This window comes from Meles meles, chromosome 11 (assembly GCF_922984935.1).
Source record: "Meles meles chromosome 11, mMelMel3.1 paternal haplotype, whole genome shotgun sequence".
NCBI classification, from domain to species: Eukaryota; Metazoa; Chordata; class Mammalia; order Carnivora; family Mustelidae; genus Meles; species Meles meles.
The window spans coordinates 84860793-84882758 of record NC_060076.1 but is presented as its reverse complement, the minus strand read 5'-3'; the positions used below and the strand labels follow the sequence as shown (position 1 = coordinate 84882758).

Here is a 21966-nt window from a genome sequence, read left to right as displayed (position 1 = left end):
TTATTTATTTATTTATTTATTTATTTATTTATTTATTTATTTATTTGACAGAGAGAGAGAGACAGTGAGAGAGGGAACACAAGCAGGGGGAGTGGGAGAGGGAGAAGCAGGCTTCCCGCTGAGCAGGGAGCCCATCGAGGGACTGAATCCCAGGACCCCAGGATCAGGACAGGAGCTGAAGGCAGATGCCTAACAGCTGAGCCAGCCAGGCGCCCCAGGCTCTGACTTGAAAAGTACAGCGAGGGAAAGAACAATGACTGCTGTAAGGGTGCTGTCTAGGAGCCCGGAGTCAGCCCGAAGTCGGAAGATTTCAGCGTAATCGTTGTGTCATTACGCCTTACCTGTGTGAACTTGAATGCGTCAGTCAATCTCTTAGAAGTTAGGATTTCAGATATCCAGTGGGATAACAGCACCTTCCCAGCTCACTTCATGAGACGTTACAAGAATCAAATACAATAAAGGGTGTGTAAGATTCATATAAAATGCAGCAAAAATGTGAGCTGTCATGAATAATTTCGTAGTTAATGATTTCCAAGCCAACTTTTACGAACCAGGGACTGTGAGCTGAAACCCAGGCAGAGCTAGTTACTTCCAAGGATTCTCGTAGCCCTCCCAAGTTTTCACTCTTCTTCCTCCATCTCACCGAGCAGGTGAAGAAAGTGAACCCTAGAACGGTTATTCTACCCAAAGTCGCTCAATTATTGACATCAGAGGCAGGAGCTGGCTCTTTGAAGCAAGTCTAGGCAAGGCTAGAGTGACCTTTCTTGTGCAAAATCTCCGTAGTAGTTCTTGGAAGGATCAGTGTGCCTGCCTGGGTTCAGAGGGATGTGTTTCTGGGTCGCCTGGGTGGCTCAGTCGGTTAAGCGTCTGCCTTCAGCTCTGGTCAGGATTCCCGGGTTCGCTGGCTGAACCCCACGTCGGGTTCCCCGCTCAGCAGGGAGTCTGATTCTCTACCCCTCACCCCCGCTTGTGCACACATTCCCTCTCAAATAAATGAGTAAAATCTTTAAAAGAAGAAGAGCAAGAACAAGAACAAGGATAAGAACAAGAAGATCAAGGACAAGAAGGACAAGGACAAGGACAAGAAGGACAAGGACAAGGGCATGTTTCTGATCTGCTTGGCTTACTCTTCTTCACCTGAAGCCTAGGCATTGCTGAGCAGCTCTGGTTCCCTTTTAGGCTCTATTCCCTCATCCCTGGCTGCCACACAGTGGAAACCCAGACATAGAGGACTGGGAAGGGCTGATGGCGGAAACCAGATTGTGCCAAAGGCAACATACATGACTTACATAGAAAACACATTTTTCTGGACGTGTAACCAGAGCTTGCAGAAGCCCAGGGTCTCAGAATACAGATCCGTTCTGTAAGTTTGAACTTCTAATCAGTGTCAAGCCCAGTGCTGGAACTAGGAACATGGAATAAAAGCAAAGCATCCCATCTCAGGTTGTGACTTCGCCCTCTGATGTGTGAGGCAAGCAAGGAAATAGAGGGTGACCGCTAGGTGAGGTCAGCCGAGCGCGCTGGGGCATACAGAGGGGAGCCGACTGGCTGGAAAAGCGGTAGACATGTGGGCGGTAGGGAAGCTTTTGGGTTAAGGAGACCATTGACTTACATCATGAAGAAGCATCACCAGAGTCAACATTATAATGAAATAGGTCTTCCTCCCCCTTCAGCATCTGTACCTACAATCTCCCTGTGCTTTCATTCCTTATTTCTCCAAATCTTGCCTTGATTTTTCCCTCAGCTATCACTTGACTCTAAAAAAAATTCTTCAATCTAAATATTTCAAAAAAAAAAATCTAAATATTTCATCTTCTGCCCTTTTCCTTAAAACACGATTTGGTTAAAAACTGGTCGTCCTTTGTTGTTGGAGGGGATGAGCCCTAATAAAATTCTTCGATCTTTTTTTTTTTTTTTAAAGATTTTATTTATTTATTTGACGGAGAGAAATCACAAGAGAGGCAGGCAGAGAGAGAGGAAGGGAAGCAGGCTCTCCGCTGAGCAGAGAGCCAGATGCCGGACTCGATCCCAGGACCCTGAGATCATGACCTGAGCCGAAGGCAGGGCTTAACCCACTGAGCCACCCAGGCGCCCCAAATTCTTCGATCTTTGAAAAGCAGCTGGGAGTAGCCTAAGAGTCTTGAAAAGTTGCAGAAGTTCTATAATCAGTCCTCTTGGCTGAAGAAGACCTTCGACGCTGGAGTTACGGACCTGTTGTTTGAACATCACCGAGATGGGGACTCTTTCATTGGATGACAGAGATGGCAGCTTCCTCGTGTGCTCCTTTGTGAAAATGAGTGTGAAGGAGACGTGGACTTCTCTACCAGCTGTGTCTTAGGAGGTTACCTGCCACAAAGACCCCCACCTTATGGGTCTTTCGGCCAGCAGACGTCAATAGGAGTATAACAGAGAGGTCTCAGAGGTCTGGACTTCAATGTTAGAGGAAGAAAAATAAAATAAATGTTTGAAGTCTGAAAAATCTCAATGACCTTTCATGGAACATTAGTGCAGAGGAAAAGAGTAAATGTTGCTAATAATATTGCGTAGTTTGTGATTGCTTGACTGGGCTTGGTGTGCCCAGTTCTAGTTTTACTGGTTAAGAATGAGGGGGATTATGTGGTGAGACTGCCTGGCTTCCTATTTTGATGCTGCTGCTTCCTAGCCATGTAAGTTAAGTTTTCTGCTTCTTCCCCTACAAGTTGAAAGTAGTTCCAGTCTAATGCCCTTGTTGAGAAGAGGCAATGAGATAGTTCATTGAGTGCACCTACAGTAGGGCCTGGAGTGAACTCAGTGGTCCGCGGTGGGGGCGGGGGGTGCTATTGGGCTGTGTGGTGTCGTGTGGGGCTGGGGGATGTTCGCGGTACTGCCTGGTGTTCTGGGGCGGCCGCCCTTCCACTCTGCAGGCAGGTTGTCAGCACTACTGAGTGCCGCAGGGTCTTAGCCTGATGGAGCAGCCGGAGGAGTGGAGAAAAGATGAGGTTCCTGTGGGGACAACTGAACTTTCTCTGGTTGGGGGAGAAGCTGGAGAAAACCAGTCTGTTTGGCAGGGTGAGGACCCGCATACCCGGCGAGGACCTCGGGCTTTCTGGGTAATACTCAGGAGATGGATGAAAAAGACACGTAGAATTCAAACATCTGCCGACCTGTTTGAATTTGTCTAAGACTATGAAGCGCCCCTTCTCCCACAGTGCCCTGCACTGTGTCCTTCAAGCCTTTGTTGAGTGTCCGCTGTGGATACTGAAGGAATTGTTTCTTCTTAATCTAACCAAGAACTTCAGAGGAGAGTCAGTTATGCTTCCAGAAGTATCTGCCAACAGATCCTCCTCCTACTTACCCACCCCACCCTCTCATTGTTATCCTGTTCTCACACTTGGCTGGAGGATGATAAGACATGTCAACCCTATTCTTTTTTTTTTTTTTTTTTTAACAGAGTGAGAGAGCAGAAGCAGGGGGAGCAGTAGAAGGAGAGGGAGAAGCAGGCTCCCCACCAAGCAGGACGCCCAATGCAGGGCTTGATCCCAGGACTCTGGGATCATGACCTGAGCCGAAGGCAGACGCCCAACCGACTGAGCCACCCAGGTGCCCTCTATTCAAAATTATTAAAAAAAAAATAGTGAACGTCTCTCTAAAGATACGTATCTTAGGATCTGTCAAGACACTTCCCATTACCGGTGGTAAATTGCGGCCGTATACTTGTCATGTATTATGACTTACTAGACACAATAGCTGGGATGAATCTCCACGGAATTATGCTGAGAAAAAAAATAATCCCCGAAGATTACGTACTGTATGATTCATGAAATGACAAAACTAAAGAAATGGTGGACAGATTGTCAGGGGTATAGGCTGGAGTGAAGGTGGCAGACACACCCGTATGACAATGAAAGCAACACGAGGAATCCACATGGTGACGGAAAGTTTCTGTATCTTGTGTACAGTGACATCAGTGCTCTGGTCCTGAAACTGTACTACAGTTTTACACGCTGTTACCATTGGGGGAGGTCGGAAAAGGGCACACCAGATCTCTTTTTATGATTTCTTACAACGACATATTAACCTACAATTATTAAATAAGAGTTTAACTGAAGAAATCAAACCAGTGAATTTACTGTTTAAGATTTTTTTCTTTTTTTTTTTTTTAAGATTTTATTTATTTATCTGATGCAGAGAGAGCACACAAACAGGGGGAGCAGCAGAGGGAAAGAGAAAGGCAAGCTTCCCACCGAGCAGGGAGCCCCATGCGGGGCTCAATCCCAGAACCCCGGGATCATGACCTGAGCTGACGCTTAACTGACTGAGCCACCCAGGCACCCCAGGATTTTTCTTTGTTAAATGTTTATGGCTCACCTTGGAATTCCATCCATCTTATCATACTTCATACATTTGCTGTTTTAGTTGCACGATTTTCTTCTCCACTAGACTGAAGCATTGTAAGACCAGCATCTTTCCTTCTTATATGAAGCAACTACCCTAAAGCATCTAGAATTGTGTTTGCACAGAACAAGAACTTAATGCTCATCATCTCTTTCGTAATCCACTGTATTTCATAGACTTCCGGTAACCGTTAAGTAAACACATATAATGGATTTTAATTTTTGTAACTATATCAAGACAGCCTGCTTTACAAGTGATTGAAGCTGATTTGCATTACTTGAAGGCTTAGTAAAAAAACTATCACTGGAAGTTTTTCCTTTTTTAGACAAAAGGAGTAAATTCCAATCAATAAAATATCTGCAAACAAAATACAACAGTGGGTGCTACATAACTTCTTTTACATAAATGAATAAAATATAATAAATAAAACACAGCACTGGCTGTTACATCTCTACTCACGTATCGATTTACACATCTGCCGTGCTGCATGGGGCACAGGCAGTAGGACAGAACAGGAGTTAAAATACAGAGGGTCTTAACCAAACCCTGCCACTGATAATTTAGTGATATTTCAAGCATCATCCGATTTCTCCATGCCTCCGTGAAATGAAGTTACTGGGCTAGAAAAACACTACGTTCTTTTCTAGCTCTGACATTTTGTGGTTGCATGAATGCGAGATGACTGAACATTGAACACAAATGCTAAGCCATGTGCTTTTAAGTCCCCTAATCCTCGCTGAATTTGTGTGAGTTGAACCTCTGAATCAATCACCGGGTGACCACTGTCCCTGTGGGCTCCCGTGCTGCATTTGAAACCAGTCTCTCCAGTTTGTTGTTCTCTTAGTCACGCTGTCCCAGACTATTAGCTTAAGGATTAATCATGAGGACTGGCAACTCAGGGGTGAAAGGCAGTTGAGTTCATTTCTTTAGAACTAACCCCACTTTGGTATTAAATGTATTTAAATTTGTAGCCTCAAATCTAAGCCAAGTTTTTTACTCACATTTTCCTCCACCCTGGTCTTTCTTTGATAATGAATTTTCACCTGTGTCTGAAGGAAAGATTAAAAAAAAAATGGTTGGAAGGGATAGGTATATCATAATTAAAGGGCCCTCACTGAGGGTAGCCTAACAGTTAGGACCCAGGAAGACAGAGAAAGAACATGTAGAAGATACAAAGTCAAGGTCAAGAGAAAGCTATTTAGTGTCTAAAGAAACTCTGTTATCTTCATTGTTATTGTTAAATTTCATCAGTAGACGAGTTATGTGTATTGAGTAGTTACTAGGAACCTTACATTTTTGCATTTTACAAACATTATTTCACTTAATAAAATAACCCAGTTAGATAAGTCCAGTATTAATTCCTCCCTACAGAGAAAAACAAACAAACTGGAATTTTAAAAGGTTGGTTATTTTGTCCCAAATTCCAAGGCCACCATGATTGCTATGGTGGTTGCTTTTGATTGCTAAATGAGAAATGATTTCTAAATGAGAAAGGTTTAGTAATTGGCCTATGATAATACCACTAGTGAGTGGTAGAACCAGAGTTTAGCATTTCTTTTACTCTAAAGGTCAAGATCTTCCTGCTACAATTGTACTTTGAAAGTAAAGTCATTTAAAGTGTTTCTAAGCGACTGAGAGATTTGTAACCAGTTACAATTAAGGTGCCTCGCTAGACGTCATTAGAATGTTGGCAACCTGTTATTATGAGAAAATATTCAAATAAACAAACTACGGAATGAAATGAAAAAGGGCAGCATTGCAACAATGCATACAAGAAATAGGTCCTAATGTCCTCAAGGGAACATAGAGCTTTTCTTCAAAATTGTCCAAGGGAGAACCCATGTGTATAATATCTTTGACAATTTATGAGGAAAGATGGTAATTAATAGTCAGTCTTGAAATGAGGTATTTATGCTTTAAAGCTACTTAATCCCCTTTTCTTACTCTTTTTAATTTAGTGAGTTTTATGTGTCCTTTAGGTTTCTCTCTAGACCAAGACATTATTGATCAACCTGGCTGAATATTAGGTATGTTTGCAAGTTATGCTACTGTTATTAAGGAATAGTAAAACAAAAGAAAATCATGAAAGCCAAATGTAATTCATGATCCTTGATTAAGTTTTGGATCACAGGGGGAAAATGCCATCAAGGACAATAGTGAGACAATTTGAGAAAATAGTGCATGGGTTGTGTTTTGGATACTAGTATTTTATCAATGTTCATTTTCCTGAATTAGGTAATTACTCTGTGGTTTTGATAAATTACATTGAAGGAAAAAAAAACAGAAAAAGATATTGAAATATTTTGGGGCAAAGGGACATGATGTCCAAGAGTTATTCTCAAAAGTTTGTCTCAAGAAAAAAGTGAATCTATAAAAAGAATGGGATGATAAAGTGAATGAGGGAAAATATTAGAAATTAGTGAATAGAAGATACACGGGAGTTCTTTGCTCTGCTATAGCAACTCCTGCAAAAGCTTGAAGTTATTTTAAAATAAAAAGTTAAAAAAATAAAGGACGGGATTGGGAGGGAGACAAACCATAAGAGACTCTTAATCTCATGAAACAAACTGAGGGTTGCTGGGGGGTCAGGGGGAGGAACAGGGTGGCTGGGTCAGGGGCATTGGGGAGGGTATGTGCTATGGTGAGTGCTGGGAAGGGTGTAAACCTATGATTCACAGACCTGTACCCCTGGGGCAAATAATACAGTATATGTTAACTTAAAAAATAGGGGGAAATGAAAAAAAAGTTTTGTGCTTTCCTATTTGGTACATTCTTCTAGGCTTGGCAAATCTTTAAGTAAGTTACTTGACAAAAAGTAAACAAAGTAAAATCTTAAAATCTGGTGAAATCCACTGAAGGTACACCAGGTCAGTCTCCTAGAACATTTCTATAAAACTCAGAGATGTTTATTTCTTAAATGAAATGAAATCCTGCTTGTGAAACTAGTGAGTACATCGTACTAAATCAAACGTGTGATAAGCATTGCTATACCTTTGCCAGAGATATTTCATTTGGCAAGAAAGTTGACTTTCTAGGGGTTTTGGAATGATCCAAAGTGTTTATGGATGTTACTGTTTTTCCCTGGGATAATCCTGCCATTCAGAATCCAAGGGCCAGCTTAGAGACAGGACAGAGGGCATTCTGAAGCCCCCACCAAGAAGTCTGTGGCCATTACTACCCTTGTGCAGAATTTGAGTGAAAATTGGGCCATTTCGCTCTCATGTGTGTCCTGACACAGGATCGTATCTTCCAGAATATCACAGTCCCAGCATGCTACAAGACTAAGTCTCTGTGCCCTTGTTGCAGTCACTGAATTTTGGTATCTGGAGAATTCAGCCATCATCTCCAGTTCTCTTCCCAGTGTACTCTTTTACCACCAAAATGGAACGGCTCAAATGCATCTGCAGAGAATATATAAACAAGAGATCCAAGATAAATCAGCAAATGAAATTCTAGGTGGGAACTTGTGCTTCATGTGAAAACATTACCTGGGGGTATACGTATACTTCTAAAGGTCCAAGTGAAATGAGACAAAAAAAAAATAATAATAATAAAAATAAAAAAAAAAAAATCATGCATTACCCAGGCAAAGGGGAAGTTCCTCTCTCCCTCCAAGTATGTAAAGAAATGGCCAAAATCCCCTACATTCAGTTAGCTCTATTTTGAATTGGCCACAAAAAATTTTAAGAAAAATATTTTCCTCCAATTTCTCCTTGGCTATTACAATATAATGCAGAAAGAATCATGCATTCTAAAAAAAAAAATGGGGTAGGGGGAAAAGAGGTAGGAAGCCACTAGGACATTTGAAAATCTGTGTTGTCTGATCCCTGACATTGCCTCTGCCTGAACAGTTCTAACTTCTGTGACTTCGTTTGGTATTCCCCGAGCAGAAAATATGTTCTATCATGTGGATAATGAGGACAATGATATCACATTAATGACTGCAGAACTGAATTCTTCATGATAAAATTCCTTATTATATTTTCTGTAGCACATGGGCTAATAAAATACCCTTTAATTTTTCAAGGTTGGAAGAATTACTGCCAGCATAGCTTTATAAATTGGAGGAAAAGAAAGAAAAATGATGTCTAGAGGCTCAGGACAAGCCAATATGTAACAGGTATTTTGTTTAATCCTGTAATCTCTTATTTATACAATGAAGATTTAATTTTCAAATATTTAAACTTGCTTCTGGCTTTTGTCTTTCACCTCTTTGTTTTACATTGTAGAATGTTCTGGTGGGTTGCCATTACAATATTAACTTGTCTACCTATTAATTTATTTATGCATGGTTTTAAACACGTCTCTTAAAAAAACGTAGACACTGTCTGGCTTTGGGAAAACACAGCCCTCCTCTGTATTTGGGTACTTTTTCTTCTCAACGTCCAAAGATTTTTCAGTTCTTCCCAGGCCTTTGATTCCTCCAGTTTTCAAAGTGATAATTGTGTCCCACATCTTACAAGATAGTCTGGATTGCCAATCTTCGAGGCCCTCACAGTTCTGAAAAACTTTTGCAGTTGGAGTTGATATTATTTCGGGTCTAAGAAGCCAAAGAATTCCATTTGTTCGCACATTGTGGAGCTGTACTGTGACAGCTGGTTCATTTCCTAACAATAATGGTACTGAGGGATCCGCTACAGTAAAATAAGCAATTATGTTTATAAAATCTGAATCTGGAAAAAAATGTTATCCTAAATGTTATTAAGCTTAAATTTTGGGTTGCTGAACTAAGAACATTTTGGAATATGTATACACACAAAATATTTACTTATTTTTACTTTCTACGTGGGAGCCCAGACAGAAAGTTCTTTGTATGAGGGCATAAATATGTAACTTCTTCAGTGTCCACAGAGGACAACTGTTCCAGTCGCTCCTCCTTGATCCCCAGCGCTCTCCTCAGAACACTCAGTGCTAATATGATGCTCAGAACAGCACCCTCCAATGTGGGTCCCTTAGTGTTAATAGGTATTAAATGAGGGTGGGAGAAATGGAAAGTGTATGGTTAAATAAATCTAGAAGAAAATCCGTATTAAACAAAACTGAACAAGTTGTAGGACTTCTCAGAATCTAGAATACACCACCGTGCAATCTGGAACTCCAAGAGAGGAAAATACGATAGAAAATTTTTCCAATTTTTTTTCCAAAGGAACATATCCTGAGAGAATGTTACAGAAACTTTTCCCTTTTTTTTGTATAGTGTCTTTGTTCTCCACTAAAGCAAAGCATCTTGAGGTAATGGAACATCCATTATTCACTTGTTTGTGTGTCTCTGTGTGTTTAATAACACCTAAGGTAGCACCCAGAATCTTCTAGAAACTCAGTAAATGCTTGCTGAAAGACTGAAGCCACCCACCTACCTCAGATGTTTGCTGTTGATTTTAAGAATTCCTTTGGAAAGGAAAATACGTTTCTTTACCTATTTGAGAATGAGTGGATTTGACTTTTTTTTTTTTTAAGATTTTATTTATGTATTTGACAGCGATCACAAGTAGGCAGAGAGGCAGGCAGAGAGAGAGAGAGCGGTGGAAGCAGGTTCCCCACTGAGCAAAGAGCCTGATGTGGGACTCCCGAAGGCAGAGGCTGAACCCACTGAGCCACCCAGGCACCCAGACTTTTATTCTTAAATACATCTTGATGTCCAATTTAACACTGATTTTAAGTGACAGGAAGAGTAAATAACCATAAACAAAACTTCTACTTAAAGAATTCAAAGCAGGGGTGCCTGGGTGGCTCAGTCAGTTGAATGTTTGACTCTTGATTTCAGCTCAGGTCATGATCTCACTGAGGGTCATGTGGGATGGAGGCCCCCCCCCCGCCCCGCCCTGGTCCCACTCCATACTGAGTATGGAGTCTGCTTCTCCTTCTCCCTCTGCTCCTCCCAACTCATGCTCTCCTTTCTCTCTCTCATATAAATAAATAAATAGTCTTAAAAAAATTCAGACTTAACAAAAATCATGCAAGGTTGTTTTTATTAAGCTTTATGTTTAGGTTACAGCTAAGTACTTCAGGCAATTACTTCCTTTGACAAGCAGACACGACATTCTAGGACACATCTCAACAAACTCCAGTGACTTCACAACTACTGGGAACACAACAGATCTATTCTGCAGTTCAAAGGTGTGTTAAGGACTTCACGGGGTCATTAGAGAAAGAAGCTACATAACAACTGGTCCTCTTCTATAACATGATTATCCTGGACGAGTAGCTACAAAGAGAAGTGCATCGCTATTACAGAGTTTGGAGAGATCTTACACCAGATCCGTCTTTTTTTTTTTTTACAGATAGGACTTGGGGGGGGTCACATGTCAGAAGATACAAGATTCTTTCAGAATAAGCTACATGTCAAGTTTTCTATGTGTAGTTTTAATGCTAATATGATTAGCTTATGTTTAAGAAAAATCAAGGACAGAACAGTTTTGTATTTAAAACCCACTGCAATATATTAGTGACTGTAGGAGATGCTTAGTCACTGAGGATGCTTCGCTCCATCTTGTGCTTTCTTTATGAGTTCTTCTGAGAAATTTTCATTGTGACCGTCTTGACCTCTGTGTATTCGTGGAGACCATATTCTCCCCTGGAGAGAGGGGGAGAAACCCACAGAAGTTAACAGAGCAGTGCAAATGGACCATGGTCCATGGTTTAGTACAAATGTGTTCTTGCCTATCTGGCTAGGGACAATGGAAAATATTTTCTGCGTATGGAAGCATTTCAAATAGTAGCCAGCCAACCAGAAGATATCTGGTCTTACATAAATCCCCTTGTGGGGAACCTTTTGAAGCTCTTTTTATTATTTTGCATTTTAAATGACTATGTGCGTTCTGTTGATTTTCACATAAATTGTCCAGTTTTGACATTGTTCTGTTTGACTATAAACAAGCTCACCACAAAAAAAACAAAAACAAAAAAAAAACAAAAAAAACCAGACAGTTCAGTCCACCAAGCATTGTAACATTTCTAGTTTAGGTTCGAATAAATAAGAGAGATATAGTACAAGAGGAGAAGTCGTAATATATAATCACTTGAGTGGTACAGTAAAACTATAAATTCAAGTGGAGCTTAGCTCAGCATTTTTATTGTGTGTGATTGGCCCGGAAGTGATGACGGGGCATTTTCATGCTAACGTGCCCTGACACAGTTTGAAACAAAATATTTTCTAGCTGTATGTAGTTTTAATAGTATCTATTGATTTGGGGGAAAACAAAACAAAACAAAAATACTACCTTTATTATTAGAATTTTTTTCTTTTTTTTTTTGTTTGTTTCGAGAGAGAGAAGAGAGGGTTCATTGGTCCAAATTCAGACCTTTGGGCTTTTTGTAGTTTCAGGGTTTTTCTATTCATTCCGCCCCTGCCATTTGCTTATATAATTCTTAAATCCAACCCAAATGATCAAGAACTAACCTGAGTCAACCAGTTAGCATCCTCGTACCTGTTATCGGGTTTGTTGAGAGCTCCTACCAGTTTTGGAAACTGTAATTTACTCTCTTTTGAAGAAATGACTAAAAGCCTTGGGTTCGTTATTCTCTATATTGTTTTGGTGAGAGGATTGAATTGCATGTACGTAGCGGCTCCCTTAAAATTATAACTCGGGCACATGCAGGCTGACAGAGGAAAAGGATCTTGATCCCTTCCCACCCCCCCCCCCCCGCTTCTGGTGATGGAGACAGGTAGGCAGAAGACAACTTTTTCTCCTGGGTAACCTAATCCTCTTAACGCTGATTATTTTCTTGGGCAATTAAGCTTCTGAAAATACCTTCTGAAAGCTTCAATGAACATGTTCTTCAAAGTAATTAAAGGACTTAGCCTCAGTTGTCTGAAACCCATTAAAGGATAATATCTTAGTAAGTATTTTATCTCACAAAGTTAGATAAATTAACCCATGATTTTTGCCAATGGGCTTTCCATTGTATTTCGGGTGACATGGACACTTGAAACTCTCAGGAGAGTACTATGTGTGATTATTGTCTTGCTCGGGCTGAACCAAGTCCTGCTCCTAAGTATCCCGATGCATAGACATTCCTGTGTCTATGTGCACAAACACATCTGTTTGCATTTCTCTTTATCTTGCTGCTCTGTGGGCTACTGGTTCTGTGCTTCTAAAATCCTCAAGGTACCAGTCACTGGGGCCTTATTCGAATGCTGATTCTGTTTCAGTAGGTTTGGAGAGAGGCCCGAGATTTCTCCTTCCAGCAAACCTCTGTGGGACACCCTTGCTTCTCACCCAGGTCCACGCTGTACTAATAAGGTCCTGGTAAGCAAGTTACAACTGTTTCTCTCTGTACCCAGAACAGAGCCTGGTGCCACTTCAGCGGGCACAGCAATAATGCTCGCTACACTGACTTGGAGCATATAACTGAACAAATATATTCACGTGAGCTTTCTCTGTAAGTCTGGTAGTTTATAGCACTTTCATGCTCCCCTTTCCTGCAAGGGACAGGAGGAAAGAAAGCTCTTGTGAGGTGCTAAGAACTGATTAAGTTTGCGAGAGTACACCAGTAAAGTCTCCAGTGACTTAGTTCCCTCGATTGAAAATGAGCACAATTACACAAAGGAAGGAGTTTCTCCCATTTGACTCATTTCAGCGCCAGCACCATGAACGAAGACCAATCCCAAGTTCAGGGACTTAGTATTACCACCGTGCGGAGGTCTGCGCACCGTTCGTCTTGGCTCTTTGAGGACTCTGTTCCCAACTGACCAATTACACCTTTCTATCTTTAAGGATAAATTGTAATTAAACTCTTGGGAGTCATGTAAGGTTGCTGCTTGGGTAATTCTCTTTAAACATCTTGTGGTAAATGACTTAATTAAGTTGGCCAGATTTGGGTTCAGGTAGACATTAACAGCATCCTCAGCCAGAATTTTTGCAGTAAAAAACATTACAGCATAACGCTTCTTTGTATTTACATAGATGTAGAAGGAAATTATATGCACGTAACAGAATTTTAGGAAACTATTGATGTTTGATTATTTTTCCATTTCCCTCTCTTACTGGATTTCCTTATGCCTCAACCTTAAAGTTGGACCAAACTGTATTCAACAAAATTGATATATTTGGTCTGCCTTAGTCATTTATCCTTTATGATTGTTTTATCCTCAGCATTCTTAGGGAAATGCATTAGACAGCTGAGCCAAGAACGAGTTAACCCTTCTTCAGAATAACAACCTTTGTTACAGCTTTTTGTACAGTAATTAGGGACTCCCTAATAATGGATATTATAAAGAAAAGGAACCAGGGAAGGAAGGAACCATTTGCCGAGTCCCCGCCTGGTGACAGAATGCTGTGGGATGGACACACAGTGTGTCGCTGGACTCTCAAACAGCCATCTTAAGAGGCTTGTTAGCATTTCCGTTTTAAATAGGAGGGAACAGAGGCTCAAAAGTTGGACAACTTGAAACAGGCTGCAGAGCTAGCAAGAGGTGCAGCTGCGATTCACATGCAGGTCGGCTAGGATCCCATCATGCTTCCTCTACGATGCCATGTTCTTTTTACAAGTTGAGCTTTTGCCATTCTCTCCCCACCAACATTCTAAAGATACCCATGGTTTTTCACTGCTCCCTCAACAAAAGGTAAGCCACTTTTCTTGAATGCAAGACTTCTTAATCTGTATCCTGTTTAACTCTGAAATCATACTCTCCAACCCCATAAATCCCCACCAGCCATCAAAGTTCACTAACTCCCCCCCCCCCCCCCCCCCCCCCCCGCAGTGCGCCACAGGTAACCTGCTGTTCAGGAATGCTCCCTTCTCTGCTTCCTGACATCCGACGTTTGTTTCATGGCCTAGATCAAGTCCTGTATTTTCTGTGAGGTCTTTTCTGATTCTGTCAGCTGCCAGTAAGTTCTTATTCACTGAGTTCCCACAAGGGTTAAAACCATAGAATCTTAAGTATGGAAAGGAGCTCACTGAATCTCTACACTGTGTTCTCCCCGTCCTGTTCCCACGCACGACTGCTGATCATATGGGACAGATGAAATCGTGAGAGGTAAAGCAATGCCATGAATGTTAGACTCTGGTGGTGCCCCAGATTTTCTATCCTTCAGTGCTGTGCTCTGCATTTTATCTGCTTTTCTACCTCCAAGACTTACGAACTCCTTTTCTTACGACTGTTTACTTCACAGTGTGAGGAGATTATTTTGCACAACTTATCCTTTTACAAATTCTTGCTGCCACCACAATTATATGGAGGATGGGATGTGGTATCGTGTGTCTCTAACCCCTGGGTCCTAATATACAGAGCAAATGCTTAGTGAACATACATTGAGAAGGAGGACGAATCATTTTATCATTCTTCCTTCCTACTGGCTCCCTGAAGATGATTGCTTCATTGTAATTTTGCTGATTTATTTAAATGATAAAGTTGATGCCTATTTAAGGCATTCAAGACCTGTAGAAACTGAGGCGCATTCTTACTTGCTATTTACAGAATGAGCAGCTTTCCTACGCTTGATTCCGTGAGGTTTGTATAGGATGCGTCTTTATTCTTTATGACTTTTAAAACATATCGATAAATACAAGAAAATTTTGAGATGAAATGGTTAAAACTGTTTGAACAACATTAACCAAATATATTGCGACCACTTTCTGTGTATACATATGTATATGTACGTTTTTAAAGAGTCTATATACCCAGGTTTCAAAAGCAACTTGAAGGCTTGTAAATGAATTTATATATATATATTCTCAATCTAGTCATGACTATAAAACATCTTTTCCTTAGTTAAATTTCCTTTTTAGTTTATATTTTAGTGCAAAAAAACCTAATTTGGGTAATTTAAAATTTTAGATTCCATATCAAAATATTCCAACAAATGAGAAACTTGTTACACTGAGAAGCTTTTTGAGATAAAGACACTAATTTACTTTTTAAAGAGGTATACTCAAATGACTAGAGTGTCATTATATTTTCATATTTCTTAGTCATCAATGTGTAGTTTTGCTTCCTTTTTGGAAATATTTCCCAGATAGATTCCATTCTTATACATAGCAAGAAACTCTAAAAGTAGGCACTATTTCAGTAACCAACGTCAAGTGCTTAGTGTGGTCCCTCATGAATAGTAGGAGCGTAATATGTTACAATTCCCTTCTGCCAATGCTTTTTTGCACTTTTGGGCTAAATCCAGCATTTAAAAGCTATTTGACAGTACGAATCTCTAGGAAAGAACAGAGGCAGGTTTTAATTCAAGTAGCAACTACGGATCGATTTGCTGGAGTGACAGTCGTTTTGATCAAGGGAAGCATTTATCTGAATAGAAAGTTATTCTTACAGTTCTCTTCCGTTTCCGGACATCTTGAATCCACCGAAGGGACACTGGGCAGATACTACGCTATAGCAATTCACCCTGGGAAAAGAAGAAGTACACTGTAGATCATAACCGACGAAGTAACTCCTGAATCTGGGATGTTAACAACCTTAACAACCCTGCTGATTTCACTACAACGTACTCATTGTTATTTTTTTAAAAGCAGTACTATAAATTAGAATGCAATAACATGTGTATGTATTACCGAGAAAGAAAGAGAATGGTGCAGCTGTGTGTGTGGATAGTCCTTCTGGTGTAGCGGATTGTGTCCCTGAGAAATTGTAGTTTGATTTATAGAAGATAGAACAGCCGACATGCCATAGGAGAAAGGATACGGTTTGCCAGAGAACTGGTGTTTGTTGGGTGGGTGTTTTTCACTGCCTATATTCATAAGCTTTATAAATCCCTTGAGGATTGTGTACGTAAATGGCTAGAATCAATTATCTTTTGCAATTGTATGTATCACATTACTCAGTTCACTTTTCCCATTAATTGTTTTAATAAATTACTTAAACAGGCCTTAGCAGGAGTTGGATTTCACTACTGGTTTATCCCTTGCCATATTCCATAAAATGTTTAAAAGATAGTCTATGAACAAACATAATTACAGAAACATGAATAATTAGAAGTAAAGGAAAAATTATGATAAAAGGTCAAGACAAGAAAAATAATACATTTTTGCAGGGCATGAACAATTTGTTTAACTTTCAATCTCCTGATGGCCAAGGTGAACAGCAAAATTTAATGACCTACATGATTCTCATTATACATAAGGAGAAAAAACACAATTTAAAGGAGAAACAAGGCTCTTTTAAAATACTTCCTCTCCCTTGATGTTACCATAATAGGAGAACAACAATGTGACCCTTAGATACATTGTATGATGCATGGACGTCTGACTATGAACACGATCCGGAGACAATACTCAGACATCTCCTCAGTTAAAGCATTTACTGTCCAAATTCCCAGAGCTCCATGTATCCCGCTGAACCACAGTTTCTTCCAAGTCTCTCCTTCTGGAGCAGAGCTCCTTAAATAAATGTATGCTTTCAAAACACAACTTGTTTCAGCTTTAACTGTTCTTCTGCAAAGCTAGAGCCCTACTCTGAAATGATGAGTAAAATCAAGCAACCCTGGGATTCAGTGATTATCCTGAAACACCAAGTGGAAACTATGTCTGGGACAATGCCAGAACTAGAATTATGTTCTAGAATAAATAGCAATAAGAATATGGCTCTGTTTTAATAACAGAGGAATTCCTGACTGGGGATTTCCACACCACTGGGCAGAATGATGTCATACACTCAGTCTACCCGAGCAGGCATATAACATTCCAAAGTCAGAAACCTGAAACTTATCCTTGTTAAAAGGTGCAGAAAATGAGTTTGCTCTTTTGAACCTATACTGGAAATGAAACTATTTTAGTTTAAGTAATTGGAGAACTAAGAAATACTCAGTTAGAGAAAACTGTTAATTTCAAAATAATCAACTCTGCCAATTGATTCTCCTTCCACAGCCTTTTCTTGTTATAAAGGAGGGAGGTTCCAAACCCAAGACCCCCGACTTTGCCCCTTAGTACCCAGGTGATACTGAGAAAGGTGTCTGGCTTCTTGGAACATATATTTTCTCCTGTGTACAATGGAAGTGGTACTATCTCACCAGGTTATTATTTTTTTTTAAATAGAATGTCCTTATAGTGGTTAGTACATAGTTTTTAGTAACTGGAGATAACATACATACGTCTAATAGTAATGCTGAATCTTCTTAATAATTTTATCATGGGAAAATTACACTTTAACCACTAGCCCTCCTGGTTCTTTAAGAATTTGCTTGATTTTAAGTCTCTGACAGAAAACATCCCACTATAGAAAGAGATTTTTCAGAATTTTCTGTGTTCTAGTTGCACAGAGAACCACATGGGAGCTTTGAAAAATACTCCTTACGTAAAAGTCCATGTTCATTCCCAGAGATTGGTACAGCTGATGGGTTTGAGGGTCACCGCCCTCTGCCCAATCAGTTTATTTAATTTTTAAAACTCCCCAGATGACTCCAAGGCACAGCCAGGGTTGAGAATCACTACTTTCGAGGTAAATAGGTCTGCATCTCAGCTTTGATCAATGACTTAATGTCACTAATTAACAAGTGGGGACCACGTCAAACTAAAAAACTCCACAGCAAAGGAAACCATTACCAGAATGAAAAGACAATCTATACTGAATGGGAGAAGAGATTTTCAAATCATATCTAATGAGAGACTGACCTCCAGACTACATAAAGAACTCATACAACAAACAAAAAACAGTCCAACAAACAAAATGGGGAGAAGGATCTACATAGACATTTTCCCAAAGAAGATATGCAAATGGCCAACAGGCACATGAAAAGATGCTCAACATCCCTCATTATCAGGGAAATGCAAATCAAAACCGCTTGAGAGATTACTTCACTCCTGTCAGAATGACTAGTTTCAAAAGGATAAGAAATCACAGTGTTGGCAAGGACACGGAGAAAAGGGAACCCTCTTGTGCGGTTCGTGGATATGGAAATTGGTGCAGCTACTATGGAAAACAGCATGGAAGTAGCTCAAAAGATTAAAAATAGAACTGTCCTGGGATCCAGCAATTCTACTGCTGAATATTTACCCAAAGGAAATAAAAATACCTCTTTAAAAAGATATATGCACCTTATGTTAATTGCAACGTTATTTGCGATAGCCAAGATATGGAAACAACCAAAGTGTCCATTAACAGATGAACGGATAAAGAAGATGTATCCTTTGTGTACAATGGAATACTACGTGGCCATAAAAAAGAAGGAAATCCTTGCCATTGGTGACAACATGGATGGACCTTGAAGGAATTATACTAAATAAAAGAAGTCAGAGAAAAACAGATATTGTGACTTCACTTACATGTGGAATCTAAAACACAAAACCTATAGAAGTACACACTTCCAGGTATAAAATAAATAAGTCACGGGGAGATAATGTACAGCGGGGCAACTACAGTACATAATTTTGTACTGCGTATTTGATAGTTGCCAAGACAGTAAATCTTAAAATTTCTCATCACAAGAAAAAGAATTAATTTTGGAGAGAGACTGATGATAATCAGACTTATTGTAGATCACTTTGCAGTGTATGCAAATACCAAATTATTGTGTCGTACCCCTGAAAATACTACAATGTCAATACCTCCAAAATGGATAGGTAAATAAGGAAAGAACAAAGTTCAAAGTAACATGTTAATGTGACTAACATGGAGAAGATGATTTTATGTGGGTTGGACTTACCACACTGTCCCAGCCTGCAGAGCAGAGGAGACTGTGATGGCTTTATCAATATCTTTGGTAAAGATTCCTGCTGATAAGCCATAAAGAGTGTTATTTGCTCTCTTGATCACGTCATCTAAAGATTTGAACTTCATGATTTGCTGCACTGGTCCAAATATCTACACCATAAAAAATGAACGAAATCAAAGTAACAGGTTAAAACTAAATGGTTTTCAATGGTATTGTAGTTTTATTCCCCTACAAGCTATCGTAAATTAAATTAAAAAAAAAAAGAAAACCCTCTGTCCACGAGGTAGATTATTTATAATTCCTAAATGCAAACTAGCCTTTCCTAGTTGTATAGTTATATATCATATCTCTGGATTACATCTTCCTAACATTAATTACCTTGTGCTCACCAAATATTTAATTGCAATATATTTGTCTAGGAAAATTAGGAAGTACAAGAGCTGAAAACAGGGCCAAGAGCATATGGAGCATGAGGAGTCATATGGGGGATGACTGTTATTTTCAAATATATGGATGGCTCTTATGTGGAAAAGGGCACAGTGAAGCTGTGAGGCCAACAAGCAGAACATACCAGGAGGGATTCATGTGTTGCCAGAGGCAGAACTTTCTAATGCTTAGCATTGTCCAAACATGGAAAAGTCTAAGAAATAATGAATTACCTAGTGGTGATGCTGCTGTTTAAAGAGACACTGGCTGGCCACTGGCCAGGAGCAAACCAATGGACATAGTGAGTTTGGAGAAATGGGTTTAAGAGATCCTTCTAGTTTGAAGATCCTATCTATATCTAACAGTAACCAGACACCTAAGCTCTACAGATCTCAATTGCCTCATCTATAAATTTGACTTTTGGCCTAAATTATTCATAATCCTCTTCCTAACATTAACACCCTATCACTTTTTAACAGAATGGTTCCCAATGCTCAATGGGATTCTGCGCTGTTAGGTTAGGTGGGATTGGGTGGTAATGAGGTTAGTATGAGCAACAGTCGGTCACATAGAAAGAGTGGGGAAGGTGGTCATGAGAAGTAGACTACACTCTCAAGCTGCCTTGAACTAGCCATGTGAGCTACCTCCTTTCTACTTGGGCCTTGGGTTTTTTATCTACTACTTAAGATGATAACAAGAATCATATGTCATAGTTGACTATGTGGCTCAAAGGAGAGCTCAAGATACAAAAGGCATAAAGATATAAAAAGGTTCAAAAAAGTTTGACATGTTATATTCACAGGGGTCATAAAATATGTAGAAACGGAAAACAACTACCATGTCATTATTTAAGAAAAATTATTGGATCAGAATTTTCAGTTCAAAATGTTTAATTTTATTTAGTTGCCAATGATTAAAACATAATGTAGGAATTATACACTGGATAAATATTCTGAGATTTTTTTATTAGAAAAATAATACCAGTCTTGGGGTGCCTGGGTAGCTCAGTGGGTTAAAGCCTCTGCCTTCAGCTCGGGTCATGATCCCAGGATCCTGGGATCAAGCCCCGCGTCCAGCTCTCTGCTCAGCGGGGAGCCTGCTTCCCTTCCCCCCTCTCTCTCTCTGCCTTCCTCTCTGCCTATTTGTGATCTCTGTCTGTCAAATAAATAAAATCTTAAAAAAAGAAAAGAAAAGAAAAATAATACCAGTCTAAATAGGTGAAAATAATAAAAGAGTATTTGTCTCTGGGAAGAAAAGACTACATACAGGCTCTCTTTTTATATTGGAGAGATTCCATGAAAAGAAAACAATATATTGACACTTCTCTCCAGAGGCTGTGAGAATTAAATGAGAATATTTTGTGTTTATATTAAATATGTTTATATAAACATTTATATAAACATATACACTAAACTTTACAAAAATGAATAGGAATGTCAGAAATATAAATCTATATATCACATAAATAAGACATTTGTATTTCTGTTATTTCATAGGAATATACTTATGTTTTACATTGACTATAAGGCACTTAACACTATACCTGGCACATAGTTAGCAATCACTAAATGGTTCTCATTATTAATAAAAGCAATCAAACAAAACAAAAGGAATTAGGCCAATATCCCTCAAACTACAGACGAATATCAAACTATAGACCAATATCAACTACCGCAAATATTCCTTAAAAGCGTTAGCAAATAGTATTCAGCAATACCTACAAAGAGCTATACACCATCACCATGTGGGAATCATTCCAGAAATACAAGGCTGGTTCAGTATGCAAAAATCAATCAATACAAGACACCACATTGGTAGAATGAAAAAAAAAAAACAAACCCCACAAAATCATCTCAGTCCAACAAACAAAATGGGGAGAAAATGCAGAAAAAGCATTTGACAAAATCCATCCTCCTTTTCCTCTCAACAAACTTTCCAAAACCTTATTAAGGGCATTTATGAAAAATCTCATCGCTAATATCATACTCAGTGGCAAAGAGTGAACGTTTTTCTGCTCTGATAGGGAACAAAGCAAAGATGCTCACTCTTGCTACTCTTATTCAACATAATGCAGAATTCTAGCAAATGAAAAAGACAAGCAAAAGAAAAAGCATACAGATGAGAAGGAATATGCTTTTTCCTATTTGTAGATGACAAAATTGTCTACATACAAATTCCCAAGAAATCTCTAAAAACCTCCTAGAATTTCTGAGTCCAGCAACATCAAGAAAATAAACAAAATCAGTTACATCTGTTTATACTAGCAATAAGCTTATGCATACCAGAATTAAAGATTCCACTTACAATAGCTCAAAAAAATACTTAGGCACAAATTCAATAAAACATATTTAGGACTCATAGACTGAAAACTATAAAATCCTTATGAAAGAAATCATGGAAGGTATCAATAAAGACACAGGCCATGTTCAATGACTGGTAGAGTCTATGCATTCAAGACGTTAATTCTCACTAAATTGATAGACATGTTTAACACAATTCCTCTGAAAATTCCAGTAAGATTTTTTAAAATCTATGTGGGCAAGTTTATTCTAAAGTTTATACGGAAAAG

At 39.3% G+C, this 21966-nt stretch overlaps 1 protein-coding gene across 1 annotated transcript in view; it reads right to left on the bottom strand.

Moving 5' to 3' along the window:
* Nucleotides 1–10326: 10326 nt before the first annotated feature.
* ALDH1A1 (aldehyde dehydrogenase 1 family member A1) overlaps nt 10327–21966 on the bottom strand; it is a 53505-nt gene continuing 41865 nt past the window's right edge. Inside the window, exons 11-13 of the mRNA XM_046023790.1 lie at nt 18963–19120; nt 15636–15710; nt 10327–10948 (exon numbers count right to left, since the gene is read on the bottom strand). Coding sequence (XP_045879746.1) covers nt 10876–10948; nt 15636–15710; nt 18963–19120 — 306 coding nt within the window. The 3' untranslated portion in view covers nt 10327–10875. The remainder of the gene's footprint in view (nt 10949–15635; nt 15711–18962; nt 19121–21966) is intronic.